Genomic DNA, 20,661 nt, shown 5'->3' with positions numbered 1-20,661 from the left:
AGCTAAACCTATTTGCTTTATCCTTACCGACAGAAGGAAACTATTCATAATTCTTACTAATGAATCCCCAACCTCTATACCCTCCCTCCCAACACTTGTCCTTGTTCCATTTCCCTTCACAGATTCCTCATCACTACCTCCTCTTTTTCCTCTGTTCCTCCCTTACTGACCTTTGGCACCTAAACCCATCCTTGAATTAACTTGGTTTGAGCTTCCCTTCACGGCCACCATTCAATCAAGTTCCAAAAAACTCAAAAGAACCAAGTTTTTCATCAACCAATAAGGTCATTAAAGATGGGCTGTGACCTCCTCTGCTCAGAGCTTACAAATGATCTAATCCAAGAGGGGAAAACACAAACCATTTCATAATGGAGCTACTCCCTATTCCTGTTAAGAGCATCCAATGTAAAGTTCCCACTCCTGCCACTTAAGTTATGAGGAGAATGGACTTGATCCTTGACTCAGGAACTAAATAATCTGCAGTCACATTACCTTGAACAGTATCTTAAGCTACAAGGAAGATTTTGATGCCAATGCAATGAACTAACTTGTTTGCACAAGTTCCATCACGCTAAAACATGTTGAAATGGCAGAAAACACACAATGTCAGGAGTCTTTACATAAGTTTTCCTTAACTATATTTTTACAGGTTCTTTCTTTTCTTTTGGGCCTCCTTATCTCGAGAGACAATGGATACGCGCCTGGAGGTGGTCAGTGGTTTGTGAAGCAGCGCCTGGAGTGGCTATAAAGGCCAATTCTGGAGTGACAGGCTCTTCCACAGGTGCTGCAGAGAAATTTGTTTGTTGGGGCTGTTGCACAGTTGGCTCTCCCCTTGCGCCTCTGTCTTTTTTCCTGCCAACTACTAAGTCTCTTCGACTCGCCACAATTTAGCCCTGTCTTTATTTTTACAGGTAGACCTGTGAATGATGAAGCACAGGTACTGACAACGAAACCAAACCACAAAAACGATTCCAAATTGCTTATAGAACTTCTGAAAACTAAATGAGAAGAATGGAGTGAGTATTGATACCACTGTGCCGGCCAGTGAGTTGGAGGCAGGGCAGGACTTACAGCTAACAGAGTCTATTTTACAGCAAACAGTCTCTACGAGCCACAGCAAACAGAACTTGTGACCAAAGCTACAGCAGACTCCCAATAAAAGGATTATTTCTCCAGCAAAATGCAGCGAGTGGGGGATAGTTACATAATAAATATTGTGTCTTATTCTTCTTTGGCCTCCTTGTCTCGAGAGACAATGGGTAAGCCCCTGGAGATGGTCAGTGGTTTGTGAAGCAGAGCCTGGAGTGGCTATAAAGGCCAATTCTAGAGTGACAGACTCTTCCACAGGTGCTGCAGATAGAATTGGTTGATAGGGCTGTTACACAGTTGGCTCTCTCCTTGCACTTCTGACTTTTTTCCTGCCAACTGCTAAGTCTCTTCGACTCGCCACGCTTTAGCCCCACCTGTATGGTTGCCCGCAAGCTCTGGCGATCGCTGGCAACTGACTCCCACGACTTGTGATCAATGTCACAGGAATTCATGTCGCGTTTGCAGACGTCTTTAAAACGGAGACAAGGACGGCCAGTGGGTCTGAAACCAGTGATGAGCTCGCTGTACAATGTGTCCTTGGGGATTCTGCCAACTACCATGCAACTCACATGGCCAAGCCATCTCAGGCGCCGCTGGCTTAGTAGGGTGTATATGCTGGGATGTTGGCTGTCTCGAGGACTTCTGCGTTGGTGATACGGTCCTGCCACCTGATGCCAAGGATTCTCTGGAGGCAGCGAAGATGGAAGGAATTGAGATATCGCTCTTGGCTGACGTATGTTGTCCAAGCCTCGCTGCCGTAGAGCAAAGGTACGGAGGACACAGGCTTGATACGCTTGGACTTTTGTGTTCTGTATCAGTGCGCCATTTTCCCACACTCTCTTGGCCAGTCTGGACATAGCAGTGGAAGCCTTTCCCATGCGCTTGTTGATTTCTGCATCAAGAGACAGGTTACTGGTGATAGTTGAGCCTAGGTAGGTGAACTCTTGAACCACTTCCAGAGCGTGGTCGCCAATATTGATGGATGGAGCATTTGTGAATCCTGTCCCATGATGTTCGTTTTCTTGAGGCTGATAGTTAGGCCAAATTCGGTGCAGGCAGCAGCAAACCTGTCGATGAGTCTCTGCAGACACTCTTCAGTGTGAGATATTAATGCAGCATCGTCAGCAAAGAGGTGTTCCCTGATGAGGACTTTCCGTACTTTGGTCTTCGCTCTTAGACGGGCAAGGTTGAGCAACCTGCCAGCTGATCTTGTGTGGAGGAAAATTCCTTCTTCTGAAGACTTGAACGCATGAGAGAGCAGCAGGGAGAAGAAGATCCCAAACAGTGTAGGTGCGAGAACACAGCCCTGTTTCACGCCACTCAGGATAGGAAAGGGGTCTGATGAGGCGCCGCTATGCTGAATTGTGCCTTTGACGTTTGGCACCAGTACGGCTGCAGGAACTGCCGGAAACATGCCAAAGGTGACACATGACCGCCTTCAGGGTTTCACTCTGGATTTTCTGTTAGGGTTTACTCCCTTAGCCTTGGTCTCTCCCGAGACACCCACAAGGCAGTGGGGTTGTTAGGGCCCCTACACAAGTGGATGCCGGTGGGAGGAGGTGGGGGGGGGAAGGGGGTGCGGGTGGAAGGGGGTGCAAGGAGGAGCGGTGCGGTGGGAAGGGGGTGCGAGGGGGAGCTGGGAAGCAGGGGAAGGAGATGCAAGGGGAAGATGGTGCGTGGGGAAGATGGTGCAAGGGGGGAGCTGGGAAGGGGGCTGCAGGGGAAGGATTATGTATGTATGTAACAACAATCCCAGTTACCTAGAGCAGTGCAGTCTCCATGTGCGATTGCTGGAAGAATGAGTCAATTTCCATTCTGGCCAGGACTTGTATTGTCATTATAAGTGGTCTGAGAAGAAACGAGTGAATTACAAAAACTAAATGGACCCAGAAATTTTGATGGAGCCTTTTTTTGGGACCAGATCTGGGGTGGGAGCAACTCCCACACATTGCATGGATGGACTCTGACAATCTCTTAAGTCCTGGCCAGGTGCCATCTGCATTGTCCAGACATGTGCCAATGTGACACAAATAGTACCAATAGGATGCTCACACTCTGGAGAGCAGGGGGGTGGGGGTGGGGGAGAGGGGTGGTGATGGCAGCAGTAGAAATTCACTGCCCACTTTGCCGCAGTAGAGGTGGGCCAAGGCACCAAGAGGGAGTTAAATGTAAAAGCAAGACTGCTGCCGCTTTAACTGGAAACTGGTTTTACAGAAGTACGGGTGCATTTGGAAAATAGTCTTTTAAATGTTATCATAGGCATCGACTAGGTTGCAAATGGCAGCAAACAGGTCTGTACCTGCAAAACATCTGACAGTCAGACCATAGCGGGGGGCACATGGTATAACTGCACCCTATTACAAATTCCACTCCTACTACATTGCTTCTGAGGCCTCAAGTGGTGGGTGGAGACAATTGCACATAGTTGTGTCCAAGTAAGAACAAAGACGCAGCAACAATGCCTTTTCAGAGGACAGAAATGAGCACATGGAGCAGAGAAAAGCCCAAATAGGTACAATGTACTCATGTTCTTCCCCCATTAACAGTACATTCCTGCACAAAAACAAAATACTGCAGATGCTGAAAATCTGAAAAGGAAACAGAAAATGCTGGAAAAATTCAGCAGGTTGGGCACCATCTGTGGAGAGAGAGTTAACCTTTCAGGTTAATGAAAGGTTATTGACCTGAAATATCAACAGTATGCCTGTTGCTATGCCTGTGCTGGGACGAGGGAGCAGTACCCCAGGACATGCGCGATGCCAACATCATCACCCTCTATAAAAACAAAGGTGACCGCGGTGACTGCAACAACTACCGTGGAATCTCCCTGCTCAGCGTAGTGGGGAAAGTCTTTGCTCGAGTCGCTCTGAACAGGCTCCAGAAGCTGGCCGAGCGCGTCTACCCTGAGGCACAGTGTGGCTTTCGTGCAGAGAGATCGACTATTGACATGCTGTTCTCCCTTCGTCAGATACAGGAGAAATGCCGTGAACAACAGATGCCCCTCTACATTGCTTTCATTGATCTCACCAAAGCCTTTGACCTCGTCAGCAGACGTGGTCTCTTCAGACTACTAGAAAAGATCGGATGTCCACCAAAGCTACTAAGTATCATCACCTCATTCCATGACAATATGAAAGGCACAATTCAACATGGTGGCTCCTCATCAGAGCCCTTTCCTATCCTGAGTGGTGTGAAACAGGGCAGTGTTCTCGCACCCACACTTTTTGGGATTTTCTTCTCCCTGCTGCTTTCACATGCGTTCAAATCCTCTGAAGAAGGAATTTTCCTCCACACAAGATCAGGGGGCAGGTTGTTCAACCTTGCCCGTCTAAGAGCGAAGTCCAAAGTACGGAAAGTCCTCATCAGAGAACTCCTCTTTGCTGACGATGCTGCTTTAACATCTCACACTGAAGAATGCCTGCAGAGTCTCATCGACAGGTTTGCGTCTGCCTGCAATGAATTTGGCCTAACCATCAGCCTCAAGAAAACGAACATCATGGGGCAGGATGTCAGAAATGCTCCATCCATCAATATTGGCGACCACGCTCTGGAAGTGGTTCAAGAGTTCACCTACCTAGGCTCAACTATCACCAGTAACCTGTCTCTAGATGCAGAAATCAACAAGCGCATGGGTAAGGCTTCCACTGCTATGTCCAGACTGGCCAAGAGAGTGTGGGAAAATGGCGCACTGACACGGAACACAAAAGTCCGAGTGTATCAGGCCTGTGTCCTCAGTACCTTGCTCTACGGCAGCGAGGCCTGGACAACGTATGCCAGCCAAGAGCGACGTCTCAATTCATTCCATCTTCGCTGCCTTCGGAGAATACTTGGCATCAGGTGGCAGGACTATATCTCCAACACAGAAGTCCTTGAAGCGGCCAACACCCCCAGCTTATACACACTACTGAGTCAGCGGCGCTTGAGATGGCTTGGCCATGTGAGCCGCATGGAAGATGGCAGGATCCCCAAAGACACATTGTACAGCGAGCTCGCCACTGGTATCAGACCCACCGGCCGTCCATGTCTCCGTTATAAAGACGTCTGCAAACGTGACATGAAATCGTGTGACATTGATCACAGGTCGTGGGAGTCAGTTGCCAGCATTCGCCAGAGCTGGCGGGCAGCCATAAAGACAGGGCTAAATTGTGGCGTGTCGAAGAGACTTAGTAGTTGGCAGGAAAAAAGACAGAGGCGCAAGGGGAGAGCCAACTGTGCAACAGCCCCAACAAACAAATTTCTCTGCAGCACCTGTGGAAGAGCCTGTCACTCCAGAATTGGCCTTTATAGCCACTCCAGGCGCTGCTTCACAAACCACTGACCACCTCCAGGCGCGTATCCATTGTCTCTCGAGATAAGGAGGCCCAAAAGAAAAGAAACGTTCTGTCTTTCAAACCAAAAGACTACATCTGCCTGCGTCTTCAGCAATTAAACTTTCATTTAAAAATAAATTGAATTAAAACTAGAAAATGTAAAACTAGGTCAGAAAAACCTTTCCCCTAGCTAGTCACACCTGTGCCATCTATGGGCAGGTTATAGTGTGGCAGCTTACTTTATATTTAGGTCTTTTGGTACACTTTACCTGTCCATTGGAAGTACAGTTACAATCACCAAGAATCCCATATTAACACATCAGCTTTTTATTCCCCACCCCCATCACCTTTCCTGCTCTTCATGGTCCCAGTCCATCGCACAATTTCCGCAGGCAAGGCCATAGGACAGAGGCCTTAGGTCCCAGCTAATTCTGCTCCATTGCAGCTACCACAAGGTGCATGTGACTAACCCAGGTCAACCCTTTCTGTGAACTTCTTTAGCTTTCTATGGAAAGCAGTCAACCTGGATTCAATACTGCATCACTCCATATTGACACTGGTGAGACTTCAAACTTGCTGTGTGGGTGATCCTGCACTCAATAGTACTGATCTTTCAACATGCAACACACTATGACACACAGTCTTACTGCTCCCACAGTCGTTCTGGACAACACAATACATATCTCTCACAATTCAATAGTGAAAGTTACTGTATAAATGTAAGTTTTTCTTTACTTCCTGATTTGCCTCATGCTCTTTAAACTTTCAACTTTAGTACTGTCTTGCACTATGGGCAGAGCACCCTTTACCCAGAATCCTCTACAAGAAAAGAAATGTGCAAATACAAAAGAATCTGTGCACAATTGCTGACCTCTGCACTTGGCCCTTTGTCCCAAAAACCTTTGGCATCTGTGGCCAAGGGCTGAAAACAGTGCTGCAGATGCACAAAAGAAAAGCACATTCCTGTGATCAACCTCCGCTGCAAGAGCTTCTGAATTATGAATATTTTTCACAAGGCTGCTCCAGTTCTGACTGCTATATCTGAGATACAGACAAACTGGGCGACAAAGAAGGAGCTGCATTTTCAAACGCAGAGGTGCGCCCCCAACATGGCCCTATGCCACCCTGTTTTCACATGGAAAACTCAACATCATTTTTAAGCCAGGATTCTTAAAATAAAACTGCCCTGATGGCTCAGCAACTTTATCCAGCGAGTAGCTGAGCCCCACAACTAGGAAGGTCGCTGGCTTAACCCTTGATGCACGATGAGTTAGCCCATTTCAGTCAAGGAGCCCAAGCCTTGAATTTAAAGTTTTCACCCTCATGTTTGAATCTCTTCCTGTAACCTTTTCTATCCCTCTAAAAACTCAGAAAAAGATGGTATTCCTGCAAGAATCAGACACAAAATATTAAATTCAATGTTTTCAATCTCAATCACCACCAAACAATGCCAGACACACCCAACCCCCTTCCCATTGCTGACAAATGCAAAATCCTACATTCCAACAGCTCACCCGTCCACACCCCATACCCAGTCCACACCCTATCCATTCCTCGCAGGCTCTATAGGCCAATTTATCTTTCCAACTATAAGTGTAACATTTTCACATTAAGACACACAGTAAAAAACATTTTAAAAATGCATTCATTCAATTACTAGTTTCAGTTCTCAAAAACTAAATGCACCAAAACTCTGATTGGATGAAAAAATAATAATATATCTCAGGATCATTCACACACTTCAAGAACATGCCAGACTTTAAAAAGTCACCTGACCCCTGATGGCCCTCAAACTCTATTCCTGTCTGCTCTGGCCGACTTAGGGCTCAAACCCCACACTACTCTGCTCTCTCACCCTTGGTGCTGAAGGGCGTAAGGGAGAAAATTTATGGAGCAATGAACATTGTAGAGAAGTTCCTGGATTCTGGGGAAAGCAGGCAAACATAATACCTACTTCATTTTAAGTCAGTATTCTCAAATTAAAACTGCGCTGATTGCTCGGCAAGTTTATCCAGCGAGTAGCTGAGCCCCACAACAAGGTCCGTTAGCCCAAATGTCAGTAACAGAACAAAAATAACACAATGGATTCTAAGGGATAGTATGGAGAAATGCCTGCATAGCAATAACTTAAAACAGCCAGCATGCTTCGAAGGTCAAGATCCAGCCTGACAAACCTGCTCAAGGGTAGAACACAAGACAGGACTTAGTTAAAAATAGAAAACAGGGAGTTACTTGGGAAAGTTGCATCGTCATACTGTTGCAAGATTTTGAGTGGAATCCTACGGGGATCACTCCTTGAACCCCACTTCCTAATTCAGGTTAATTAACTGGATACTGACACTGACTATAAATGTGCCATATTTTCTTGCATCACTAAAGACAAGGGAAAACAGTAGACAGGGGTTTCAGCTGAAAAAAAAATTGTAGAAGAATTTAGATGTGACATGCAGTTGAAAAGACATGTTGATAAATGTAAGGGTAAATGAATGGTGCATTACAACAACAACTTACATATTTATAGCACCTTTCACTTAGTCAAACTTCACAGGCATGTAATCAGTCCAAATTCAACACCAAATCACAGGATATGATATTGGGACAGCAGACTAAAAGTCTGATCAGTGAGTCGATTTTAAAGGAGAGGTGGAGAGGTTTAGGGGAGGGAATTCCAGAGCTTAAGTCCAAGACAGCTGAAAGCACAGCCAGCAATGTTGGTGGGGGCGGATGAGGGGAAAGGAAGTCAGGGAGGCACAAGAGTCCAGATCTGGAGGAACACAGAGATCTTAGAGGGTTGCAGGGGATTGCTGGACTGGAAGCCAATGTAGGTCAGTGAGCACAGGGGTGATGGGTGACTTGTTGCAAGTTAGAATCAGAACAGAGATTTGGACAAACTCAAATTTATGGAGGGTGGAAGATGGGAGGCCGGCTGCAAGAGCAATGGATTAGTCAACTCTGCAAGTAACCAAAGAATGGATGAGGGTTTCAGAAGCACATAAAACCCAAAGCAGTAGCATTCAGAGGTGATGTTAAGACTTTAGATGGCACTGGTTAGATTGCCCTTCAAAACGGTGCTCAGTTTTAGTCACCGTGACATACACACAAACATCTGGTCTCCCACATTCTACCCTTCGTAAACTTGAGGTAATCCAAACTCTGCTGCCCACGTCTTAACTCGCACCATCTCTCATTCACCTATCATCCCTGTGCTCACTGAACTACACTGGCTCCCAGTCAATCAACATCTTGATTTCAAAATTCTCATTCTTATTTTCAAATCACTCCATAACCTCAGCCCGCCCTCTCTCTCTAATCTCCTCCAGCCCCACAACCCTCCGAGACATCTGTGTTCATCTAATTCTACTCTCTTGAGCATCCCCAATTTTAAAAGCTTCACCATTGGCAGCTGTGCCTTCAGTTCCCTAGGCCCTAAGCTCCGGAATTCCCTCCCTACAGCTCTCCCCCTCTCTACCTTGCTTTTCCTCTTTAAGACACTTCTTAAAATCTACCTCTTTGATCAAGATTTTGGTCATCTGACCTAATGTCTCCTTAATTTGTTTTATAATGCTTCTGTGAAGCACCTTGGGACATTTTATTAAATAAAAGCACTGTATAAATACAAGTTGTTATTGATATAATGGCTTTAAAGTGGCAAAACATCCCAATGTGCTTCATAATTTAGGGTCTTTTAAAAGCATACAGTGGAACAACTAATGTAATGGAGAGAAGTTAGGAAGGATTAGAAAATGTAGGTAAGTGACTGGCGAAAGAGGCAAAAGTGACATGGAGAGAGTTTTTTAAGCAGCGAGTGGTTGGGATCTGGAATGCACTGCCTGGGAGCATGGTGGAGGCAGGTTCAATCAAGGTGTTCAAAAGGGAATTAGGCTGTTATGTGAAAAGGAATAATGTGCCGAGTTACAGGGAGAAGACTGGGGAATGGCATTAGGTGAATTGCTTATCCAGAGAGCCAGTGCAGACATGATGGGATGAATGGCCTCCTTCTGTACTGTAACAATTTTGTGATTCGGTGATTCTGTAATGGGCATGTCATGAATAGATACTGCACAAAGTAAACTAGGAAATTAAGACTGGAGAGTTAATCAAATGTAATGGAAATTTAAAATATCAGTAGCCACTTGTTTAAATACTAAAAATAAAACAGGGTTACAGGTATGAGTGGGACTAACTGGGTGCCCTTGTTCATGAGTCACTAAAAGCTAGAACGCAGGTGCAGCAAGCAATTAGAAAGGCAAATGGTATGTTGGCCTTCATCACAAGGGTTTTGAATACAGGAGTAAAGACGTCTTGCTGCAATTGTAGAGAGACTTGGTGAGACCACACCTGGAATATTGTGTACAGGTTTGGTCTCCTCATCTAAAGGAAGGATGTACTTGCCATAGAGGAAGTTTAATTGAGGTTCACCAGACTAATCCCTGGAATGGTGGGATTGTCTTATGAGGAGAGACTGAGGAAACTGGGCCTGTATTCTCTAGAGTTTTGAAGAATGAGGGATGATTTCATTAAAACTTACAACATCTTTACAGGGCGTGACAGTGCGAATGTTGATAGGATGTATCCCCTGGCTGGGGAGTCTAGAACCCGGAGACAGTCTCAGAATAAGGGGTAGGCCATTTAAGACTGAGATAAGGAGGAATTTCTTCACTCAGAGGGTGGTGAATCTTTGGAATTCTCTACCCCTGTGGGCTGTGGAAGCTCAATCATTGAATATATTCAAGACAGAAATCGATAGATTTCTGGATACTAATGACATCAAGGGATATGGGGATAGCATGGGAAAGTGGCATTGAGGTAGATGATCAGCCATGATCTCAATGAATGGCAGAGCAGGCTTGATGGGCTGAATGGCCTGCTCCTGCTCCTATTTTTGTATGTTCCTAATTGGATAACTCTGAAAGAGAGTCACCAGAGGCCAAATGCCCTCCTTCTGTGCTGCATCATTGTATGAATAATCTGCCAAGTGAGTTAGTAGAAGCAGTTGTTGAAGAGTTGAGTTCTATGGTTAGACAGTAAAGGTACCAGTGGGATGAACTTTGAGGAGAAGAACAGTCTTCTTACATCCCAGATTTTTCTTTGGTTCTTCTTCCAATACTAACTGAAAACCCGTTATTAGGAATTGCATACTGCCCAGGTTGGTGACTTGCGTGTAGGAATAAAATTGATGACCAAGAGTCTATTCAGCACTTTGTCCAACAGCATAGCTGAAATCAGAAACTCAACATGGGGGAAAGCGAGAGACATTAACACTGAGGGGGATCAGAGCTGAATGAGGCATAGACGCCCCCACTGACTTTCCACATTAACTAACACACTCTACAGAGAAAAAAAATGTATTCATATATCATCTTTCACAATCTCAGAATGTCCCAAACCACATTACAGCCAAAGAAGCAATTTTTGAAGTGCAGTCACTGTTATAATGTAGGAAACGTGGCTGCCAATATGCGCACAACAAGATCCCACAATGTGATAATGACCAATTAATCTCTTTTTGTGGTGTTGGTTGAGGGAAAATATTGGCCAGGATACCAGGAAGAATTCCCCTGCTGTTCTTCAAAACAGTGTCATGGGATCTTTAACGTCCACCAGAGAGTAAATAGGACCTCAGTTTCATGTTTCATCTGCAAATGCAGCATTCAGTCAGTACTGTACTGAAGTGTTGGCATTGAACTTATGGGACTTGAACCCACATCCTACTGACTCAGAGGCGACAGTGCTACCCACTGAGCCATGGCTGTCGCCCAATGATTCGTTATTGTTAGACTACACCCAATTAAACTTGATGTACTGACACTCTCATCTCACATACACCCACATGCTCTACAGTGTTACCCAGTGCTCTGTTAATATAAGCCTACACCCAAGGGTCATAATAATGTACATTGAGGACATGAGATACATAAGTAGTTAATGAAAAGAGAAACAGAATAAAACCTGTTTAGAAAACATAAATAAAATGAAGTGTCAGATACCAGAAAGTGATATCAAGGCACTTTATCACACAATGTAGTGAGCTACCATAAAGTTATTATCCCTGGAGTGAAATCCAGCCCCGGTTGAAATCTTCTGTCTCTATTTGCTTTAACAGACACAAATGGTTTATACAGTTTTCTGGGCATTACAGACTGTCCATTGATTTAGCAATCGTCCCACCAGAAAGAAAAGTGGCATTGGAATCTCTGCAGGTCACTGCCTCCAATGACAAACATAATCGTACTTTATCTCCAGCACAGGGACTCTGTTGAGAAAGATTAGTCAAGATTCTACATTTTATACCAGCTGGAAAGTTGCTCAGATCTGTAATCACTGCTAATCCGTACTGGTTGAACAAAAGTAATAAAGAGATAGCTGGAAACAGGTGATAGGAGAAAGCCAGGACCTACTCATCTGCTTATAGAATCCACGTTTTCTCAGTGATGGACGATTGTAGCAGTGACTGGCAGGCGACAACTATTCCTGCAGGATCAGTTCAGTCCAATGCCATGCACATCAATGGACTTGTGGTACAATTGGGAAGCAAAAGCTGATTAAAACATGCAGAAACTCAAGCAAGAATGATCCCTTGTTTTTCTTTCTCCTCATTCTAAGGATGTTGGCACCACTGACAAGGCTGACATTTATTACCCATTTTCATTGATCCCGAGGTGGTGATGGAGGGCCTTCTAGTAGTTTGAAACAACTGAGTAGCTTGCTAGGCCATTTTAGAGGGCAGCTAAGAGTCAACCATGTTGTTATGGGACTCGAGTTACATGTCGGCCATATTGGGCAAGGACAGCAGGTTACCTTCCCTAAAAGGACATTAATGAACCAGTTGGGGTTTTATGACAATCAGATAGCTTTATGGTCACTTTTTCTGACACCAAGTTAATTTTCCTATTTTTCTAAATTTCCAGTTTTTTTAAAATACTGAATTCAGATTTTCAAACTGCCATGAGACTCATATAATAAAAGCAAAATACTGCAGATGCTGGAAATCTGAAGTATTCAGCTCTCTCCACAGAGTATTTCCAGCATTTCTTGTTTTTATTTTTGATGAGACTCATGTTCTCTGGATTGTCTGAATCTCAACCAATTTTGAAAATGTATTGGATTAACACTACATAAGCACAACTGACCTGTGATGCAACCATCAACCTGAGAAAATGGATTTCATTTTAGGAAGATCTCACATTAACACCTGTACTCTTAACACAGCTAATAAAAACCTCAACATTACTTTGTGTAAATGCTTACTTACTTTCTCTTTGTTTCCAAACAAATGAGACAAACACATCTGTCTACATAAAAGTCTGGCATCTAATTCACATCCCAACAGTCCAAGTTATTAAAGTCTGTTATAAGTGCAGTTAGAGCTTAAAGAGAGAGAGAGAGATGGAAAGCTGCACTTTCCTGTTCTGGAGCCTATCTACAGGAAACCACAATTGTCAAGGCGTGCTTATTCAGACCACTTGCCTACACAAAAAGCTAATTCAATGATCCAGTGGTACTGCTTTTTGCCAACTTAAAATGTCACATGGGAAAGGGCACAGCTCGATACTGTTGAGTTTCCAATCTCAGCCCTGATGCCTTTTATGTACAATTGTGTTTTTTTTTTTAAATTCTGTTAATATGGTCCAATTTTGAAGAGAATGGAGGACAGGGAGACCTGGGAGTTCACATACACAAATCTTGGAAAGTGGCAGGACAAGTCAACAAGGCTGTTAAAAAAATAAGATTCTTGGCTTTGCTAATAGAAGCATAGAGTATATTAGCAAGGAAGTTATGCTAAACCTTTATAAAATGACTAGTTAGGCCTCAGTTGGTGTATTGTGTCCAATTTTGGGAACAGTACTTTAAAAACAACTTCACAGCCTTGGAGAGGGTGCAGAGGAGATTTAACGGACTGATACCAGGAATGAGAGATTTCAGTGATGTGGAGCGGCTAAAGAAGTCGGGATTGTTCTCCTTACGAGAGAGACAGTTAAAAGGGAGATTTAATAGAGGTCTTCAAAATTATGAGGGGTTTTGATAAATAAGGAAAAACTGTTTTAACTGGCAGGTGGTTGATAACCAGAGGACATACATTTAAATAACTGCAAAAAAAAGGTGAGATAGGGAGATTTTTGTGATATGAAATGCATTGCCAGAAAGAGTGGTGGAAGCAGATTCAATTATGACTTTCAAAAGGGAATTGGATATATACCTGAGAAGGAAAGATTTGCATAGCTCTGGGGAAACAGGAGGAGAATAGGACTAATTGGTTAGCTCTTTCAAAATAGCTAGCAAAGGCACAATGGCCAATAAGCTCCTTCTGTGCTGTTACGATGCCATGATGTTATTTTGTCTGCACCTTTAGGTGGGCACCCTTTCTGCTACATCTCTGTTGATGCCATTCAGTGAAGGATCATTAGGAGGCACACTAGATCATGCAGCATGTCACTTTGCTTTTAAGAAAGAACTGTGGCCCCACTCCAAGCTCTAAATTTAGAGAACTGCAGGCCCAACCCAGGATCCACAATAAGCTATGCCATCTATTCTGCCTTTTCAAAAAAATATAAAAACAAACTCTGCTGCAAGGATCCTGTTGCAAAACCACACTTCTCTTCACCTTAGGAAGGAGAAAACTAACTGAGCCAGCTATGATTTCACACTATATACATTATGTAAGATAAACCAGGTAATGTGCACCAGTGACAGATGCGATTGGCTCCACCATTATCACAGGTCAGAGTAGCCAATATCTCACTAGAAGTACAGGCCTCGAACAGAATGATATTCACACAGGTGTCAGGTAATCTATCACACATTTTTATATTTCCTAACACAGCAGACCAGCTGCCACCATGTTAGCTGCCTGCATGTGCTCCCTCTCTCTCTCACACACACACACACAAACTTTGGCCTATGGGGTAGAGTAGAGACCTCACAGAAAAGGACGCATTACGCATTTTGGTTATCCATGAGCAACAATCTGTAAGAATTAGCCTCAGCTCCATGTGAAGCAAAGGGAGGATGGTGGCGCGGGGGGGGGGGGGGGGGGGGGGGGTGGTTGGGGGAAGGGGGGAATAATTGGCCAACGTTCCCAGTCCTGATCACGATTCAGTGACTCCTTCTGGTAAGTGCATGGGTCAGGCCAGGACTGCATTGGGTTCCAATCTGACTCCAACTGACACTCAGGGATTAATCTCGACTTTGTACAGTACGTGTAAAATGGTTGACTGTGAGTTGACAACCCATTCTACTTCGCTCTCAGTTTTAATTTCCACTGACCTTGATGTGATTAAAATCAGGAGAGATGTAAATCGACAAAGACATAAAACAGGCTGTTAACTCACTGTCAACGGTTTTAAATTTATTACACAAAGTCAAGATCTAACCTTCACTGCCCAGGCGAGACATGAAGATTGGTCTTTTAGGTAAAGGTGGGGAGGGCTACAGGTGCTTACAGAACATGACATGCCGGAGAGGAAGGAACTGATAAAAGAGATTATTTATTTTGAGGTACGTCACTCAGCCTTAAACATGCCATTTTATATTTTAACGGGCTTATTAACCGTATGGTTCCTGCCAGTTATGAAAATCACTCCCAACATTTCCCTGATAATAGCACATTTTCACCAGCTCACCATTAATAAGTTGCACTGTGTAACCAGGGCCTTGTGCTATTATCTTTGGATCCCCTCCCCACCCCCGACACATTTTTGATTTTTCAGAAAGGAGTAGTTAACCCAACGACAAAATGCAACCAGCAATACATCAACAAAGTTAAAAGGAAGCAAAGACACTGTTGGAAATCTGGAATAAAAGCAAAAAAAATGCACAGCAAGTCAGCCAACATCTGAAAGAGGTCGATATTCGAGCTGGGACGATTGCCAAGCCCCAACCTGAAATGTTAGCTTGCTGAAGTCTTCACACAGTGCAATGTACCGATCAGAAATAACAAAAACTGCAGCCTCTTTACACACGACAATCTGATACTGAGCATCAATATGCCAAGCAAACCTGTTAACAGAAGCTACCATATTCCTCGGACACTCCACCCCTTCAAATAAGACCAGGGCAATGCTTGTTATATTTATGTATAAAAGAAATGGTCCTGAAACTAATTTTGGTCAGTGTTATACAAGTTGAATGCCACTCAGAGCCTTGTGTAATACAACAATTTGCATTTATGCAAAACACCTTCCCAACAGCAAAACATCCCAAGGATGTGGAAAGGATGTTTCCCCTTGTGGGAGAATCTGGAACTAGGGGTAACTGTTTAAAAAAAGGGGTTGCCCATTTCCTTAAAAGGCAGTGGAAGCAGAATCTTTGAATATTTTTAAGGCAGAGGTAGATAGATTCTTAATAAACAAGGGGGTCAAAGGTTATCGGGGGTAGGTAGTAATGTGGAGAAATCAGTTCAGCCATGAACATTGAACGGCAGAGCAGGCTCGAGGGGCCGAATGGCCTACTCCTGCTTAATTCGTATGTTCATATGTACTTCACTGAGGCGTAAGGAAAATAAATTATATCAAGCTAAAGGAGGAACTATTAGGCAGTGTGACCAAGAGGTGCATTTTAAGGAGGATCATAAGGAATAGCAGGAGGTGGAGAGTTTTATGGAGGGAATTCCAAAGATTGTGTCTTGGCAGCTGTAGGCACAGGGAAACCCCTCGAACTGTATCGTTAATATTCTCAATTGCTGTAAATGTAAAACTGTAATTGACATGACAATTGTGAAACGGAAGGGTCGGGAAGAAACTCATGACAGTATTGAAGGAAACTGATCTCCCTTGCAATGTTTGTATTTTTTGGTGCTGTTTGGAAACTGTTTGGCAATGTAATTTTTACAGATTTTTATGAATAAAGTATATTTTGGAAATAAAAAAAAAGCTGTAGGCACAGCTCCGTGCGCAGACTGATGAGCATCTGTGGCCAGTTCGAACTGGTGTCGGGAGCCAAAGTTAACCACGGCAAGAGCGAGGCCATGTTCTTTGGGAACTGGGCTGACCGATCCTTTGTCCCCTTCACCGTCAGGTCAGATTACCTGAAGGTGCTGGGCATATGGTTCGGAAGGGCCGGGGCGTGCACCAAAACATGGGAGGAGCGAGTAGCCAAGGTACGACAAAAGGTGGGCATGTGGGGGCAGCGATCTCTCTCCATTGTTGGTAAGAACCTGGTTATCAGGTGCGAGGCGCTCACGTTGTTGCTGTATGTGGCGCAGGTCTGGCCCATACTCCACTTCTGCGCTGTGGCAGTCACCCGAGCCATTTTCCGCTTCATCTGGGAATCTAAAATGGACCGGGTCCAGAGGGACACGATGTTCAAATCTCTGGACAAGGGCGGGTAAAATGTACCCAATGTGGCCCTCATCCTGATGACCACCTTCGTGTGCAGCTGCATCAAGCTGTGTGTAGATCTCCAGTATGCAAACTCCAAGTGTCACTACGTGCTGAGGTTCTATCTGTCCCCAGTGTTGCGAAGGATGGGCCTGTTCACATTGCCGCGGAACGCTCCATGCAGTTGAACCGTGCCGTACCACCTATCCTTCGTGGAACAGTTTCTGCGGGAAAACACCTTTGACCACCAGTCCAACAGGCAGTGGTCTGCACGGAATGTCCTCAAGGCCCTACGGGAAAAGGAGACGGGGGATCCTGTTGGATGGTTCCCCGAGCAGACCGTCAAAGTCATTTGGCGGAATGCCTCATCGCCAGAACTTTCAAACAAGCACCAAGATGTAGCTTGGCTGGTGGTGAGAAGGGCCCTCCCCGTCAGATCCTTCATGCACGCCCGAAGTCTCGCCCCCTCGGCACAATGCCCCCGTGGTGGCTGTGGTGGGGAAGAGACGGTTGCCCACCTCCTCCTGGAATGTGTCTTTGCAAAGCAGGTGTGGAAAGAGATGCAGTGGTTTGGGAATGTAATTTTTACAGATTTTTATGAATAAAGTATATTTTGAAAATAAAAAAAAAGCTGTAGGCACAGCCACCAATGATGGGGCAAAAGGGGGGGGGGAGGGGAGGAAGAGAGAAAAGATTGGACAACAGTCATGGGAATGGACACTTCAGCAGGAAAGTGGGGTAGAGGAGGGAAGGAAAGGTAAGGCCATGTAGAGATTTAAACATGAGGATGAGAATTGTAAATTTGAGCATTAGGACACTGGGATCCAACATGAAGATGCGGGTCATTGGCAAATGGGATCTGGTGTACTATAGAATACAGGCATCAGAGTGTTGAAGGAACTGAAGTTTACAGACAATGGAAGACCAACCAGGACAGCAATGGAATAGTCTGAGAGGTGATAAAGCCATTGATATGGGTTTCAGCCACCGAGAGGCTGACGTAGGGGCAGAGGTGGAAGTAGGCAGTCTTCATGATGGTGACAATGTGGGAACAGATAAGCAGCTTTAGGTCGAAAAGGGCATCAAGGTTTCAAACAGTTTGGCTCAGCTTGAGATGATGTCTGAGGATGGGGCATAGAATCAGAGGCAAGAATATGGGCTTTATGGCGGGGACAAAAGGTGATAGCTTCAGACTTTACACCATTTAGCTGAAGGAAATTGCAGCTCACCCAGGATGAGTTGTTGGACAACACAGAGGCAGTAGAGGAGTTGAGAGAGGTATCAGAGAGGTGGAGCTGAGTTATTTGACAACTTTTGCACATGATGGGACATGACACAGCACAACAACTTACATTTCGACAGCACCTTCAAGGTAATAAAATGTCTCAATGTGCTTCATTGGAACGTAATCAGACAATAATTTACACTGAGCCAAAGGAGACGACCTGAGGACAGGTGATCAAAGATTTGGTCAAAGAAGTCAATTTTCAGGAGGGATGAAGTAAGTGAGGTATGGAGTAGAGCCTAGAGTTGGAAGAATGCAGTGTTCTCAGATGGTTGTAGGACTGAAGGAAGTTACAGGGATAGGGATGGGTGAGGCCATGGAGTGATTTGAGTACAAGAATGAGAATGTTAAACTCGAGGTGTTACTGAACCAGGAGTCAATGTGGATCAGAGTGCACAGGAATAGTGGGTGAATGGGACTTGGTGTGAATTAGAATATGAGCCGCAGAGTTTTGGGTGACCTCAGGTATACGGAGGATGGAAAATGGGAGGTTGGCCATGAGAGTTATGACTTTGTATCATTCATGTGCCGACAGTCAGACTCCAATTATTTGCATGCATTACACCATAGTCCCTTTCTTCCAAACAGCCAACCCCGTCCAAAACAAAATCTGTTCTCGCAATGATCAATTCCTAATTTAAAATAAAAACTTCTTAAAGTGTAAACTTTTCAAGTACATTAACCAGTGTTCGCAGCATTGGCTCCTCAGTCACCTCTTTCAAGGCCATGACAGTGCCAATTTAAAGCAGTTCACCTCAACTTCTTGTTTTGGCCCCATAACTGGCTGGAAGATCCGTGACAGCCCATGGAGTTTGCCAAAACAAGAAAACAACAGCAGGAGATATGAAGTTACAACTTGCTGTTTATTTAGGAGACTTGAAGTGCGGGGTGGAGTGGAAATCATTGAAGAACAAGTTGCCAGCAGATGAGAATGAGATGTTGTGGAGCTGAGGGAGACTTACCGAGTAGCAGGAGCCGGTGTGTCTGCTTGTACTCGCGTTTCTCCGCCTTCAGGCTCTTGTCGATGCTCCGGCTGCGTTTCTTGTCGGCTTTGAGCCGGGCTTTCTCCTCGGCCCGGAGCCGCTCTCTCAGCTGCCCGTCCGGATGCTCGTGTTGCCCGGCTTCCCCTTCCCCTCCGCCGGCGGCAGTAGCATTAGCCGGCCGGCCTCCCGAGTAAGCGATGCTGGAGGCGGTGTGAGGACCGATCAGCCGCGATCTCAGACTGTAACACGTCCCCATGGTGAAATAATGTAACCGAGTAATAGATACAGTCGCCTCTCTCCCTCAGCCCGAGCCAGCGCTCGGCGCCTCCCAGCGATAGAAATAAAACAGGGGCAACTTCAGCCGCGGCAGCCTGTCACCATCAGAGCTCAGAGAGGAGGAGGAGAAGCCCAGCTTCCTCCCTCTCTCCCTCCTCCCTTCCTTCCTTCTCTCCCTTCCCACACCAAAGGAATGGCCCAGATCCCTGGCCTTGATTCCTCTACACACACACTTTCCCCCTCCTTTCGCTATTTTTTTTAAAGAACATGCTGAAAGATAACAGTACCCTCAGTGCCACGTGATCAGGAAATGAACCCTTTCTGAACACACACATTACCGTAAATGACTGGTGCAACGAGGTGGGGAGGAGGGCTCTTGTTTTTGTTGTGACTTCCCACGTTTAAATTACCTCTTCTCCAAACCCACTTTTCTCCCCACCCTCAAGGGGAGTTCTCTTACATTGTGCACATCCCAATGCTCTTTCTGAAACACCTGGCAAACTTTAATCCTGTCGGTTTAAATGATCCTTTCTCTTTTTCACTGCATGGCTTACCATAAAGAAAATACACCCCATGAGAGAGCTTATGTTTTTTCAAATATTAAGAACAGTAGTAATGCTACTGGGGGGGGGGGGTGGCCACAATTTGTTAAAGACCCAAAGCATACTTGACATTACCATCGCTGAATCCCCCACTATCAACATGCTGGGGGCTACCATTGACCAGAAACTGAACTGGAGTAGCCATATAAATACCATGGCTACAAGAGCAGGTCAGAGGCTGGAAATTCTGCAGCAAGTAGCTCACCATTTACGAGGCACAAGTCAGGAGTGTGATGGAATACTGTCCACTTGCCTGGATGGGTGCAGCTCCAACACTCAAGAAGCTCAACACCATCCAGGACAAAGCAGCCCGCTTGATTGGCACCCCATTCGCCACCTTCAGCATCCACTCCCTCCATCACCAACGCACAGTGGCAGCAGTGTGTACCATCTATAAGATACACTGCAGCAACTCACCAAGTTTCCTTCGACAGCACCTTCCAAACCCGCGACCTCTACCACCTAGAAGGATAAGGACAGCAGACACATGTGAACACCACCACCTGCAAGTTCCCCTCCAAGCCACACACCATCCTGATTTGGAACTATATCGCTGTTCTTTCACTGTCGCTGGGTCAAAATCCTGGAACTCCCTAACAGCACTGTGAGTGTACCTACACCCTAAGGACTGCAGAGGTTCAAGAAGGCAGTTCACCACCACCACCTTCTCAAGGGCAATTAGGGATGGGCAAGAAAGGTTGGCTTGGCCAGCAGCGCCCACATCTCCTGAATGAATAAAAAACAATTGCTGGAAGTCTTTCACCTGGAACCTGAAACTGAATAGCATGCGTGAAATTTCCA

General features: G+C 45.2%; 1 protein-coding gene across 1 annotated transcript in view; it reads right to left on the bottom strand.

Annotated features, from left to right (window-relative positions):
- Window positions 1-19,560, bottom strand: part of gnas (GNAS complex locus) — a 392,017-nt gene extending 372,457 nt beyond the window's left edge. Inside the window, exon 1 of the mRNA XM_068048067.1 lies at window positions 18,962-19,560. Within this exon, the coding sequence (XP_067904168.1) occupies window positions 18,962-19,238 (277 nt within the window). The 5' untranslated portion in view covers window positions 19,239-19,560. The remainder of the gene's footprint in view (window positions 1-18,961) is intronic.
- Window positions 19,561-20,661: the final 1,101 nt, after the last annotated feature.

The sequence above is a fragment of the Heterodontus francisci genome, chromosome 16 (genome assembly GCF_036365525.1).
Source record: "Heterodontus francisci isolate sHetFra1 chromosome 16, sHetFra1.hap1, whole genome shotgun sequence".
In the NCBI taxonomy this organism is placed as follows: Eukaryota; Metazoa; Chordata; class Chondrichthyes; order Heterodontiformes; family Heterodontidae; genus Heterodontus; species Heterodontus francisci.
The sequence above is the reverse complement of the archived record's forward strand: the minus strand, read 5'-3'. Positions and strand labels throughout refer to the sequence as shown.